The 14,807-nt window shown below is 43.3% G+C and overlaps 1 protein-coding gene across 2 annotated transcripts in view; it reads right to left on the bottom strand.

Moving 5' to 3' along the window:
• The window catches only part of LOC138769019 (AP-2 complex subunit alpha-1), a 30,016-nt gene that overhangs the window by 2,990 nt on the left and 12,219 nt on the right, over nucleotides 1-14,807 (bottom strand). Inside the window, exons 8-22 of one of the 2 annotated variants that reach the window (XM_069947175.1) lie at nucleotides 14,566-14,716; nucleotides 13,933-14,101; nucleotides 13,439-13,576; nucleotides 11,620-11,802; nucleotides 10,271-10,368; nucleotides 8,419-8,650; nucleotides 8,053-8,217; nucleotides 6,943-7,100; nucleotides 5,371-5,436; nucleotides 3,506-3,588; nucleotides 3,077-3,165; nucleotides 2,080-2,204; nucleotides 1,877-1,993; nucleotides 1,504-1,573; nucleotides 51-185 (exon numbers count right to left, since the gene is read on the bottom strand). In XM_069947175.1, the coding sequence (XP_069803276.1) occupies nucleotides 51-185; nucleotides 1,504-1,573; nucleotides 1,877-1,993; nucleotides 2,080-2,204; nucleotides 3,077-3,165; nucleotides 3,506-3,588; nucleotides 5,371-5,436; nucleotides 6,943-7,100; nucleotides 8,053-8,217; nucleotides 8,419-8,650; nucleotides 10,271-10,368; nucleotides 11,620-11,802; nucleotides 13,439-13,576; nucleotides 13,933-14,101; nucleotides 14,566-14,716 (1,979 nt within the window). The remainder of the gene's footprint in view (nucleotides 1-50; nucleotides 186-1,503; nucleotides 1,574-1,876; nucleotides 1,994-2,079; nucleotides 2,205-3,076; nucleotides 3,166-3,505; nucleotides 3,589-5,370; nucleotides 5,437-6,942; nucleotides 7,101-8,052; nucleotides 8,218-8,418; nucleotides 8,651-10,270; nucleotides 10,369-11,619; nucleotides 11,803-13,438; nucleotides 13,577-13,932; nucleotides 14,102-14,565; nucleotides 14,717-14,807) is intronic. The other variant, XM_069947176.1, reaches the window with a different exon arrangement.

Raw genomic sequence — 14,807 nt, 5'->3', positions numbered from 1 at the left:
GGCACAGACTCTTCATGTGGGCATACGCTCACTCAGACCCTGTAACTCACCTGAGCTTGGATATTGGGTTCTAAACGCAGCAAACATCCAACTTGTACAGACTTTGTCTGGATGATGCCAGCACCCACGTAGTTGTCTGGATTAGGATCCACATTTTCTAGCAGTGCAGTGCCAAAGCCCAACAACTGAAAAGAAGAACAATGCTGTAGTTTAGGACGGGGGCAAGAAGAAAGCATGAATACACCTGAACACAGAGGTGCAAATCTGTCCAAGAGCCCTATTACACAGGGTGATTATCTGCCCAGTCCGGAAGATTCGGGCAAATATCGCCCCGTGTTATAAAGACAATGATCATCCAAGGAGCCGATCATCGACTGATCACTGTCTTTCAGCACGTATGAAAATCATCAGCCACCGGCCATGCACTGCTACCTATAATAGTGATGCAAGGCAGGTGGCTGATGCAAGGGTAAAGAAAATAGGATGGATGCTAACCTCCACGCTCCCCCAATGTCCTCCTGTCTTGTTTCTGGGATTTCCCGCAGCTGCCGCTGACACTTTAAAACCAGTCTTTAAGGAGACAGGCTGGCCGCGGCACTATCCCATCTCTGCCAGTGATTGCCTGAGCAGCCTGTCACTTCAGAGATTGGTTTGGAAGAGTGAGTGGTGGCTGCTATGAGCGGAACGTCAAGGCTAGGGGACATCAGAGGAACATGGGCAGGTATGTACATCTCTATTATTTCACACCTTAAAAAGCAAGGGCTGCATGGACATTGTAACTATATACACACATACATCAATATATAATATATATATATATATATATATATATACACACACTTACATATTTATATATATATGTATATGCACACACATACATACACATACATACAGCCCTTGCTGCATGAGAATTGAGCCATGACACAGACTTTGTAAATTAGCATTAATCGAGCATCCAGATGTGCACTGAGTGGGTGGCTGCCATCTGTCGGACACTTGCTTGTGTTACATTGATAAATCTGGGTGAATGCTTTTAAGTGTGTCTGGGGTTATAGCATAGATGTCCTATTCAATGTGTGGTCAGCTGATGTCCTACAGTACATAACCATCAGTAGAAGAAAAGAGGGTAAAGGAATTACCCCATAAGAAGTTCTTATCAATTCAAAAGGACAGGTGATAACAAGAAGCAGGGTTCCTTATGCCCCAAAGTGAATGGAGGAGGAGCAGCAGCATGCACGCTCGGCCTCTGCTCCATTTATTCTCTATAGGACTTCCAAAGCTAGCAGAGTACTGTACTTAGATGTCTTCCATAGTCCCATAGAGAGGTTACCACACCAAAAAACATTAAATACACAGCGTGACCAACACTAAAAATATAGCCAACGTTTTTACTTTTTTATTCATTGCGGGAGAGATAAGCTAAGTGGCTGTGAAAATACATATTTCTTGGTTGTATAGGAAATAAAATGACAGGGTAAGACAAAACACCAGAATAGACTCTACCTTTGCTTTTGTCACTTCTGAATCCATGGGATGGTTGGCTTTAAAAATCTTCTGTGCTTCTTGTTGTGGCCTGAAAATGCAGAAAACATTATTAAATTGACAATAGATTATATAAGACTGCTTGTGAGCGCTGTCCATCCAATAGCTGTTCGGCACACAGGTGTGCAAAGTGCAGAGCCAGATGCTTTGGTTCCACGCACTATGTAGTGGCTCCAACCGAAGTAAATGGGAGCCGAGCTGCAGTAGCCTGGAGCAGTCACTACAGTGTATGCTGCCAAACAGCTGTTGTCGGCCTACCCTATGAATAACCTATCAACCATTGCCGCCGGAAAACTTATTACTACATTACTGAAGAGTTGATAAATTGAATTACAGGCTAAGCTGTTTCCAGCGCTGGAAAAAGTCCTGGGACGGCATCTCGGTAGCTTGGAAGAACTTGTTGATGGTTATCGGCAGTTTCAATGTGATGTTCTGTAATGTTCCTCCATACCTAAAGGTGACAGGCGACAATATTAAAGCACGTGGCATAAGGAGGGGGTAATGTGTTAGAAACTGAAAGTGATCAATGTGAAGTACCTGAACTTAATATTAATAAGGGGGGCGTCATCAAAGTCTGATAAACATTCGATGTTCAACACCTGCTGTACCTGTGCCCCTCCTTCCACTACGGGGTCCACTGGCTTGGTCTGTATATTAAGCTGTAATGCTGAATGTTAAGGATGACTACATGGTTATATTTGAAAAAGGCATTGGCGAGGCAAAACAAACAGTGCACAAATGACCTTTCTATCTGCCTCTCCTTAGTACCATCATTACCACCAGTGGTAGTACCAGCCACATATAGACCCCTGCGTGCCACCACCATTACTAGATTTCTCAATACCTTCTTTACTACATGGGCAGACCATTGCAGATCCTGTATATTACTGCTCCGAAACACTGTTTTATTAACCCATAAGAGACAATAAATTAACATCTGCAAAACAGAACACAGTCACAGTATATGGCTATGTTCACACACTGTAAGAGACCGGCTGTTCTGTGATCCGGCCAGGTCACGGATCGGCCGGTCTCTAAAACGATCATCACTGCAGTACCGGGCGGATGAACTTTCCGGCCGCAGGGTTCTGATGCGGGCGCATCCGTGTGCGCCCGCATCAGAACTCCCCACTGCACACTATGGAGCGAGCGGCCGGAGCCGCTCGCTCCATTGTGTGCACTGACATCTCAGTTTTCTATGGCATCGCTAGAGATCCCGGCCGGAGAGTATACTATGTTTATATGCTCCGGCCAGAATTCCACAGAGGCCAGGTGACGTATATTTTTGTATTAATCACAGCCGTTGTTGCAATCGGCAACAACAGCCGTACTTTTACAAAAATATACGTTCTGTGAACATGGCCTTTATTTAGGGGTGTCCAAGCATGATGGGAATTGTAGTTAGGTAACAGGTGGAGACACCCAAGTTTGACACCTGTGATCTAAACAGTAGTAGTAACCACAGCCTAATCGAGTTTATCAGTGAACTGTTTTAACCAGTGTGCTCAAAATTTTTTAAAGTTTAAAGGATATGATTCTGCAGGTCACCTGGATACGACACAGTGGGAGTAAAGCTCTGGAACTGCACTGAAGTTTTGTTACCATAGAACAGGTACATACGACCTATAGAAAAGAGAAAATACCATCAATAAGTACATAAAAAGAAAGTTGAGGGTAAAAATGTCTTTTTAAGGGCCCCTTTAAAGCAGATGCAGCACCAGTATAGCGATGTGCCGCCTACACTCCTTTTCCCTGGTCACCCCCTATACAAGCAGGACAACACTAGTGAGGTAGCCATGCTGTACATGGATGACCAGTCACTGCTGTGCATTGTAAATAGTGATGAGCTAGCACAGCAGGCCCCTGGTGGTCAGTATAGATATCCTAGCAATAAGCCATCACTTTATAAGGAAGGAGTACTCCTTTAATTGAAAGCCAATGACATCCAGTTAACATTATTTACCCAGATTCTGGCGGAATTCAGACTTCACTCCAATCTGCAGAAGTTGGTTCTCAAACAGGACGCCATTATTCTTGCACACAAATCTAACGCCACAAACAAGAGAAACATTTTCATTATCCTGTAGAGAGGCAAGCAGGATGGAAATACATGCAAGGAGGAACGGTGCCATCTAAGGGTCACATGAAGAATAGCGGACAAAAAGACTCTAATGTGGGAATTTTCATCCAAAAATGTGCAAGAAATTTGTCAACACGCTCATATGTAAAGAAATAGGACACGTTATAGGATGAACCATGGGTGAGATGGCTTCTATAGACTGTTAGTTGTGCTCTGTTACAGATGATAAGGTTACCATGTCAGTAGAACATTAAAGAGGTTATCCAGGACTAGAAAAGCACAGCTACTTTCTTGTAAAGACAGCGCCACCCCTTCCTTAGGTTGTGTGTGGTATTACAATACAACTCCATGCACTCTGATGAGCTGCAAAGCTATATCCAGATTGAGGACAAGACTGGTGCTGTTTCTTGAAGAAAGTGGCCATGTTTTCAAAGCCTGGATAAAAGGTATTATCCCATGATTAAATATTCTATTTAATGTCTATGGGATTTCTGAAAATAAGAGTTTGCAATGTTTAGACGTCCCATAGACAATGAATGCAGGGGAGGTCAAGTATGCATTCTGCTGCTGCTCCATTGACTTGGGGCCTTGTTTTGTTCTAGTGATCAGCTAGTTATCATCTGTTCTGTAGATAGGGGATGTTTTAATCTTGGAATAAATCCTTTCACCTCATCATACTGGACTCCCTGTGTTCCCGTTCACTGCAAACAGATTACCCTGTGCACCCTATAGAAGCGCTCTGCCGGTAGGCACCTGCATTTGCTCCCCCATTCACATGAATGTATGTATCCTCTATAGGTAGGGGGCTATAGGCCACAGCCAGAGTATTCTGGCATCAGCTTATCCCTCCGAGAACAGGCAGTGAAAATCCATCACACCCAACCTTTGTGAGATGATGTTTGTGGAGAGTCAGGATGCCCCCCCACACACACCTGCTGTCAACTGAACCAAATTTAGTATTTGGGCACCATAAGATATCTGGCAATAAACTTTTCTTAGAAAAAGAGCAACACTATAGTGATCCTAGGGCTGGGAGGTATGGCAAAAAAATAAAATGTTGATTTTTAAAAAAAATTTTGTACAATTCTCGATTTTTTAAAATTTTTAGCTAAATAAACTGAAATTTTTTCTCGCAGTGTCAGATATTATTTTAATGACATTTGAGACAACAAATGTATTGCTTCCCAGTGTAACAGTGCTCCCCCTGTGACTGGGGGGGACTGGGGCAGGAGTGCACATGCAGGACCCGGTTTCTGGAGCTGTACAGCGGGCCCGCCCCACACTGTACCACGCCGCCCTCCCCGCTGACAATGATTTATTGTGAAAATCGAATTTACAATTTTCACACCAAAAAAAAAAACAAGAAACTATTAAAAAATTATGGGCGAATTAATCGAATTAATTGGATTAATCGCCCAGCCCTAAGTGATCCTGAAACCATTTCTGTACTGCTCTGAGGTGTCAAGACTCACTGGTGCACTGGATCTGTCTCGGTAGCTGCAGTCCACATAGAAGGCATTATAATATAGATGGGTGAGGGGTCTTGCCTGCTCATTTCTTCAGATGTCGATGAGCGACACAGTCAGGGTGTACTACAGAAACGCCAGTTATATTAGCCTATTAATACACTATCAACATCACACCACTCAAGTAGAGAGTACCGAGAGCAACCCTAAGGGCCTATGCTCAGACAGGACGGGGGCATCTACAAGGGGTGACACACGCAGGAATACACATGCCTGTCTTACTTGTTTAGGAGCTCATCAGCCTCAGCGATAGGTAAAGCAGGATCCTCGGAAGCAGCAGAGCCAGAGCTGAAAGGGAGGAGGAAGAGGAAAGAGCGGAAAAGGAACGGAGGATGATGCAACCAAAAAGGGAGAAAAAAAATTAAATGTAATTTGTTAAAGACACGAAAAGCGTTAGTCCCAACATTAATAGACCATAAGATATAAAGGAGGGGGGAAAAAATAGGGCAATTGGAGAAGGAAAGGACCTTTATGGTATACATAAATCTAAATGGGTTGTTCTACTGAATGCAGCATGGTAAAACATAATATATATCGTCATGAAAAAACTTAGAAATGCCAACAGTGATAGGAGCTCTGTGACCTCAATACCCACCATCACCCCATAGAATTATTCAGCAATGCTAACCCTAATGTTTCACGGGCATATAGGGGTCATTTGTATTTATATCTATTAGAGCGGTTTTCCAGAACCTTTTTATTATTATAATCTAACCGGTGGGGCACCACACTGTTTAGCAGAGCCATGGCTTCCGCATATACAGAGCCAGAAGCTGACAGCTGTGTACACGGTGTAGGAGCCACCCTGTGTTACTGCAGCTCGACTCCTATTCACTTCAATGGGAGCTGAGCTGCAATAACCCAACACGGCCACTACATAGTGTACAGAGTTGTCTGCTTCCAGCTCTGTTCTCTGTATATATGGATGCCATGGCTCTGCCAAACAGTGGGGTGCTGGGTTTAGACCCCCACCAGTTACATGTCGATAGAGGAGAGGCCAGCACCAAAAAAAGAGTAACAAAAAACCTCTTGAGGTAGATCCATCTAGAACATTGAAATGAATGGTGTGTGTAAAGTAAAGGGAAGCGTGAACTGTTTCCTTTATAACAATTTAGGCATGGCTTTCATTTATTAGTTGTTACTTTGTATTATTAGCCATTAGTTGACAACAGGCAGGAGATGGCGGATATAGGGTCACTGTAAGCTTCACATTCCAATGATTCTGACTACACTAACTTTCCATGAAGTGGTGCACTTACATTATTTTAGATGTTCTTATATTTATGGCTCATGAAAAGTAACCAACATGCTTTATATGTTACTAAATCAGCCCTTACTCTGAAGGGTGAGCTGCATCGGCCAACAAAGACGAGGGACTCTCACAGGGCGGCTCCAAGTCACTGTACACCATCCAAATCACAGGCAGGCACAGCAAGACAGACATAGACAAGAAACAATCCCACAGCAGCAAGACAGAAAAAAAACAACAGAGACCAAGAAAAAGACAGGAAACTGACATGCAGTTAGACAGTCGACAGACAGAAGCATCATACACACAGCATAGTAGAACGGAGACTGGACAAGGGCTATCCATTAGGAGGCCATGAGATGTGTATACTGGGAAGTGCCTTGTGTGCACACTGCAATAAACTTACATGAAGGGAGGTATAACCAGTCTTCAATGTACCGAAGAGTTAGATTTTGCATTTCCAGGACAGACATAACTAAACTTCTATTATTCTACACTGAATATTAAGAATTAGAACAGAGCAGGCAACCTTAGGGGATTCATACCTGAGGAAGTTATCTTCAGTTCCAGGAGCTAGTGAGGCAGCAGCAGATGGAGAGTCTGAAAACACATCCACCAGGAGGTTACCAGCACTTGGTGCCGCTGATCCTGTGACCGGCACTGTCCTCAAGTTCAGGAGATCAGCAGACGGTGATGGAGTGGACTGTGGAAGCCGATCAGAACACAGCACTGACGTCAACAAAACTGTCCGCTCAGATAGCATATTGGGCTATTACTGCACTAAATGTTCACTACTCTAACCATGCAAAAACATCCTTGGGCCAATTCAAGTGAAGGGACTATTATTTGCCTATTCATTTGAGGAAAACATCCTATTATGAACACTTACAGTACAGACCAAAAGTTTGGACACATTCTCATTCAAAGAGTTTTCTGTATTTTCATGACTATGAAAATTGTAGATTGTAGCGGCATGCTATTCCATCTGGTTTGCGTTTAGTTGGACCATCATTTATTTTTTAACAGGACAGTGACCCCAAACACACCTCCAGGCTGTGTAGGGGCTATTTGACCAAGAAGGAGAGTGATGGGGTGCAACGCCAGATGACCTGGCCTCCATAGTCACCAGACCTGAACCCAATCGAGATGGTTTGGGGTGAGCTGGACCACAGAGTGAAGGCAAAAGGGCCAACAAGTGCTAAGCATCTCTGGGGACTCCTTCAAGACTGTTGGAAGACCATTTCCGGTGACCACCGCTTGAAGCTCATCAAGAGAATGCCAAGAGTGTGCAAAGCAGGAAACAAAGCAAAAGGTGGCTACTTTGAAGAACCTAGAATATTGTTTAACACTTTGTTGTTAAGTATACTGTATAATTCCACATGTGTTACTTCATAGTTTTGATGCCTTTAGTGTGAATCTACAATTTTCATTGTCATGAAAATACAGAAAACTCTTTGAATGAGAAGGTGTGTCCAAACTTTTGGTCTGTACTGTATGTCGTCACCATTTTCCTGTTATGTGATTGGTGCCAGTTGTCTAATGCAGATGGGAACATCTTCTAAAATCTAGGCAAATATATATTGATTCTATGCGGAATCTGATACCACACCACAATGCTGCTTTTCTGAACAGAAACCTAAAAGACGGAATCTTACTGCAGTGCTCGGTGTTGCTTCCACCCCGCCGTTAATTTCTGAGTTCTGATCCTTCTTCCCTTCTTCTAACTCGCTGACAGCTCCGGGTCCCTTCTTCTTCTTAAGTTTTGCCAGAATAGACGACTCCCTTTCAGGGAAAGGTGGCATCTCTTCCAGGACTGTAGCCTACAAGAGATCAAACATTGAAGTGTAACAAACTGTAGGACATTACTCCTCAATTTAAAACTTGTGGGTCTGCACATTATACTGGATTCCTTTCTTGTACTCCATGGTAAAGCTTTTTCCTTTTAGAATAGAGCTTATATTTAAAGTGTTACTGTTGTTTTAAAAAAAACTTTTGGCATGTCATAGAGGCAAACCTCTTACCAGGACATCGGTGCTTGCAATGGAGCTGAGCTTCAAGTACTCTACAGCCCTCTGCTGGAGCTCCACGTCTGCGTTTCTGATCTGACTGTCTGAGCGCAGCACATCTTGGATGGTGGGTTTGGTTTCAGGGAAGAGGTTGATGAATTTAATGTAGGTGGAGAGTAGAAGGGCCCGGGTGGATACGCTACACAGATGGAACTTGGAATGCAGGAGGTTGAACTGCACTAAAGGACTGAAAAGAGAAGCAAAAGCAAGTTATATTACATTAAATTAATATAAATAAAAAGGAAGGGTTACTAGTTGTATCCATAAGGCTAAACCACCAACGCACACATCAGTATATTCACAATAATTCCCAATATACTATCAAATAGAACCGAACATGCATCCTAAAAAAGGCTCAAACCAATGGGCCCATGGTAAAGGTTGCTTGGGGTATATACTGCATAGTAACCAACAATCACACAGAATAAAATGGTCTGACCACAGCAAAGGAAAACCTCTAAGAATTTTACCCCAAATCTCTCGAGGCCCAAGAATTTATTTTACTACCATCATCCTCTCCAGCAGCCAAAGCCCGCACAGCTCTGGGAGTCGGGTTGTGACATCACCATTTTATCCAGGAAGTGACATCACCATGTTATCCAGGAAGTGACATCACCATGTTATCCAGGAAGTGAAGCCTTGATGCAGTAGTAAGTGCAGGGAAAAAAGCACTTTATAAGCATTTCCCATAATAAGTGTATATTGGGAATTTGTATAACTTTTGGGGGGGCAATACAATACTTTAATTAATATCACTTTAATTCTGTTTATAGGAGCAAACATTTGAGGAGCTGCAGGCGGCAAGACGTCTTATAGAGGAGGAGGCCGGCACAGATCTCCTTGTTTACTCTACAGGTATTATCACTTGTGATCTTTGTAAAAAAAAATTCTGCAACTGCAAAACCCACTTTACATGCCTGACTCCAAACAAGATAGACTGCAGGTATTTCTACAAAAAACCTATTATGTGTAAACACTCCCGAAGGCTGGGTTCACATTGCATTTGTTTACTTTTCATTATGTTTGATCTTGCTGTTTTGAAAAAAAAAAAAAAAAAAAAAAAAAAAAAGCATAGTGAACTACACTATGCGTACTGCATAAAAAGTATACATTGTAATACTTCTTTGCCTATTTTTTTTTATATAGTGTAAGTTAATTGGAAACAGATTCTGCAACATGGCATACAGCAGCATCTGTTCTTAGCATCCACTTATTATACAGGATTAGAAAAAACACAGCTACTTTCTGGCAAAAACAGCGCCATGTGCTCAGGTTGTTTGTTGTATTACAAGTCACCTACATTCACTTTAATGGAACCGAGCTAAATCAAACCCAAACTGAGGACAGGAGAGGTGCTATTTCCGGAAGAAGGCAGACATGTTTTGGATCACTTGATAACCCCTTTAACGCTTTTATGCATTTCAATACGCTTAACAATAAATGTATATAAAAACGCAGTGTAAACCCGGACAAAAGTGGACCGGGCTCACACTGCTGATGTGAGCAGAACAGCTGAGAGCCAAACCACAACACATTCATTTTTTTGACATACAATTCAGTGTCTTGAAGATAGCACAACAGTGTGTGCTTCAACACCCCCCCCCCCATAATCGGTTACCGCGATTGTGACACCCCCATAGTCCTCTGACCTCCCATGATTTATGTATACAACAAACACACACTTCTGGGCTTCAGAGCTCCTCAACACAGGCCACTACGAGGAGCTCTCCCAATGACTAACAAAGGGGAAACAAGGAGGTGCACATCTGGTAGGGTTCACTTATTTTTTATAATCTTTGCACTATACCTTGACCTAGGGTCTCCAGCAATAAGGTTACCGAATTCTCCCAGAATATAACCCCCGACTTTAACCATATTCTCATGACATGCAGGAGCCTGTAGAGCCTGTAAAAAGAGCAATCACTCTATTTAATATTAGATATTTTTCACTGTTATATAATACTCTTCATTAAAATCAAATCATTGAACTAAAAATAAAAAATTAAATAACCGTATTTTTCTTCTTTATAAGACGCACCTAGGTTTTAGAGGAGGAAAACTGGAAAAAGCTGTTCGGTGCCGCACAACACAGTATAGAGAGTTTGTCTCCATTCATTGTGTAGTGGTGGTGATGTGTAACTGCAGCACAGCTCCTATTCAAGTGAATAGGAGCTGCAGTTACAGGTGTCCACCACTACACAATGAATAGAGACAACTGTGTAGTGCAAAACCAAACAAGTGTTGGCACCCCACCAATCAGGGACTGATGAGCTACCTTTTTATGGGATACTGTCACTCATATACTGATCAGGTTAATCTAGGAGCAGTGGTGCCAGGGAATTAACCCTCAATAAATTAATTCTTCTCATATAGCCTCCTACAGTTCATTGAGGGTTAACTTGTAGCTTGGTGGGAGGTGAGGAGGGATTTCACAAACCTGTAGATGTTACCATGATGATTTTTGAGTTGTTGGCCAATGCAGTACGCACTGTCTGCAGCATAAGCACCAGGCTCTTCCGGTCAGAGACCGACCAGAGAGGTTGCTGTATGTACAGATATGTCAGCGGCAGCTGCTTCAGTGCCTGTCACTTGTCTCCTCCCATATCTGTGCTCACAGCTCTCTCTTCCCTCGCCAGCAAGAAGCACATGCGGCCCCCACAGAAAAAACATATGATCAAAGACTCTCCTAACTTGATGATGGTTTGCCTCCCCCCTTGTTCATTTTACTCTTTTTTGATTTGTTGTTGTCTTCCCCTTTCTATCCCCTGTCTTCTTGGCATTTGGGGTGTTGGCAGCACTGCTGCTCACCCTGCTCAGTTTGGGAAACACTTGTCTATATTTCCCACCTAAAAGGGAAAGAGGCAAAAATAATACTATAAACTAAAATAAGAAAAAGCAGAAACGTGCAGGATCTGCAGGAGTGTCTGCCTCCTACGGACAATAAGCTAAAACGGATTAGCTCAGCGACAGCAGGCGGGGTATAGCCTAGATGGGAGGAAATAACACTTTTTTCTTTGCTTAGTGTCGCCTCCTAGTGGTATCAGCCTATACCGACTATCTGTGTCCCCCCACAGACACGAGTGAGGAAAAAAAAAAGTGTGTCTTATAAAATGAAAAATACAAATATATGCAGTCTTTGATTTCAACAAGCCTTACCTCAAATACAGTTTTGGCTGCATAGCCTTGCACATCATCCCGGTTTATAACAATCTGGATGACCCGGTACCACACCTCTTCACTGACATAGTCACCAGCGATACGTATCAGGTTCAGAATGGTGTCCACATACCAGCTGTAATCCACTGCGTATTTCTCAGCTAGGATAGCTACTTTCAACACCTATAAAAGGAATACAATTGAAGAAAGCAATCATAATGTTGTCTGTATATGCAGGGTAAGACTCCTATTCAGTAACTGGTGATACAGAACAGTGCATCCACCATCCATCCATCCTCTAGTGCCAGACACTTCAATCAGCAAGACAACAGAACCGATTAGTAACACAGAACACGCCAAGGATTTCAATTTTTCAGGGTCAAAAGAAGTGGGAAGACAGAATATCATGAACTACATAAGGCCCCATTCACACGTCTGTGTCAGTTTTTACTGTCAGGAAATCGTGATCAGGAGGCCTCAAATGGCATCAGAAAAGTAGGATATGATGGGAGATGTAGTTCTGCAAACTGGATGGTCACAGCTTGCAGAACTACAACTCCCATCATGCCTGACTGACAGGTCATGATGGGAATTGTACTTCTGCAGCCTGTGGCCATCCAGGTTGCAGAACTGCAACTCTTACCATGTCCTGTTTTTTCTTCTGATCCTGAAGGCGACGGGCAGCGCTGAAAGTTCCAGGGCGTGGGTTTTTTTCAAGTGGAGCTGTGTGCATATTGGAGTGGTGTGCGGGCCGCATTAAAGGTCCAGGGGGGTGGGGGTGCGGGCCGCATTAGAGGTCGGGGAGGCGGGTTTGGGCGTGCTGGTGGCGATGAAGGTCCGGGGGGTGCAGGTGGCAACTTGTGAAGTCCAGGCGAGTGTAACCCCGGATGCTTTCCTGATCAGACACTCCGGCGGTGGGGTTGCGATGTGCGGGCGGCCACATTGAAGGTCCATGCGGGCTGTGCTGAAAGTGCGGGGGTGGGGGGTAGTGTGGTTGTGCTGAAGGTCCGGGCGGCAACTCGGGAGGTTCGGGTGAGTGGAGCCCTAGACGCTTTTCTGATGTGCACACCTCATACTTGATGTGCAGGAAAGCGTCCGGGATTTCATGGACTTCTATAGGGGCGTCCAAGCAGCAATTCCGGACAAAAATAGGACCGGTTCTAAAAAATCCTTCTAAAGAAGGGTGTCCGTGACTAATGCAATTCTATGGGTCCGGAAATCCAGGTGGTTTTTCCGGACGTGTGAAGGGGGCCTAAGATCAGCCAAGAATACATTCACTGGAATACAACTGCTCATAAATATCAGAACAGTGGGGGTCTAATCCTAGTGATGGGGTTAATTAATACCCTCTTTCCCAGTTGCAGACTGGCACCCCATGTGAAGTCACTCTTCATTACAATCTATGGTTCAGCGCACTTTTCTAATATGGAGTTCAATTGAGGAGTCATGAATGTTAGGGACCCTCATAGGCACCCTTAACCGATCAGCTCTCTGAGGCGGCCTTGGTGCCCCAGAAATCTCTACATGCCATCATTGTTTACATTCTTGCTTTTTGTAGTGGTTGTATCTGGTATTACACCTCATACTTGAATAGGATAAAGATGTAGTTGCAGTACCAAAAGCAACCACTACTAAAAGTATGGAGGACAGGAATTGGAAAGCTAATGCCCCTTTAAACAACTGACCAGCAGGAGTGTCTATAAATCAGAAACTGTATATGATTCCAAAGAGCTAATTGGTAGAAGATATGAGAGCTTGCCCCTCATTAGCGCTGATAGTGATGGCCTTAATATGGGAAGGCTCTTTGTATGTTACTTACAATTTCCTCCCGGATGGAATAATCGGCCGTTTCCAGATAGCTTAACATTTCGGACACAATCTGCTTAGCATTTGTGCGGTCACACATTGCGTAGAGTAGGTCTGCAGCTCGCTGCCTGACGCTGACATCTCTCTCTGTCTGTAGTAAAACATGACAAAAAAAATAAAATAAGAGTGACATATAGGGGACGTTATAAGTAGTCTGATTAATGGACAATAAAGGCATGTTGCTGTACGATCACTGATCAGTGCGGTTAATTTTCTGGAAGCCTCACAATTCCTGAAAACAGCAGCTTCTAGGAGACGTGGGGGATCCCAACAATAAGAGATAGCAACATGCAGTCCTTTTCTATATAGTGGGAGAACACCTTTAAGGCAATGAATAAACATTTATGAACATTTTTTGAACTACTGCAATCATGTTCATGCTTTACATGCCCCCATAGGCATTATGTGAACCCTTCTAAACAATACCTGTCATACTTGTTCACTCACCTTTAGGGCATTAATGACGGTTTCAATGTGTGTTTTTACAGCTTCATGTGAGAATTCGGAGCTGGCCAGTGTACACATGCTTTCTAAGGCTAGGTAACGTAGGTTGGTCTCCCTGTGCTGCAGGAACTGACCCAGCTGGTTGCAGGCTCTTACCAGGAGGTTGGGTTCACTGAAAGAAAACATAAAAGAGATTTCAGCCTCTGACTTTAGAGACTGTACATAGGGCGGTTTTTCGTGCTGACAGTCTCACACAGCTGTCAATCCAGAACAACACAGGAATGCAAGTATAATAAAAGTGGGAGAGCTGACGAGTGAATAACACATCCCACATCTACCAATAATCTATGTTATGACTGGAGGATGCATGTAGAAAGTTGGGCGAGACTATGGATATGTAATTAAAGGGAAACTCCAGTGGGGGAAAAAATTCTTTGAAATCAACTTGTGTTAAAAAGTTATACAGATTTGTAATTTACTTCTATTTAAAAAAAAAATCAATTCTTCCAGTAATAATTATCAGCTGCTGTATGTCCTGCAGAAAGTGGTTTATTCTTTGGAGTTTGGGGGTGGGGGGGGGGGGGTGGAAATCGCTGGAATTTCCCTTTAAGAGGCAATGATGTTTTACACACTTACCTGTCATAATGTATAATAAGGCTAATGGCCTCAAACAGTATAGCATTCTTTGCATTAGAGTGCTGCACTTTCTTTGATTTTGGGGGCTCCTGGGCTTTGTTTAAGATGGTCTCCAGACATTCAACAAGTCGCCCTTTCACAGCAGCATCCTCTGAGGGAACAGATTCACAGTTAGCAAGGTGTAAAGAGAAGATACAAGCTCAATTTTCTTCAACCTATTAAGATGTGTTTACACGTTCAGG

The sequence above is a fragment of the Dendropsophus ebraccatus genome, chromosome 12, assembly GCF_027789765.1.
Source record: "Dendropsophus ebraccatus isolate aDenEbr1 chromosome 12, aDenEbr1.pat, whole genome shotgun sequence".
NCBI lineage: Eukaryota > Metazoa > Chordata > Amphibia > Anura > Hylidae > Dendropsophus > Dendropsophus ebraccatus.
This window is presented reverse-complemented; position numbering and strand designations above follow the sequence as displayed.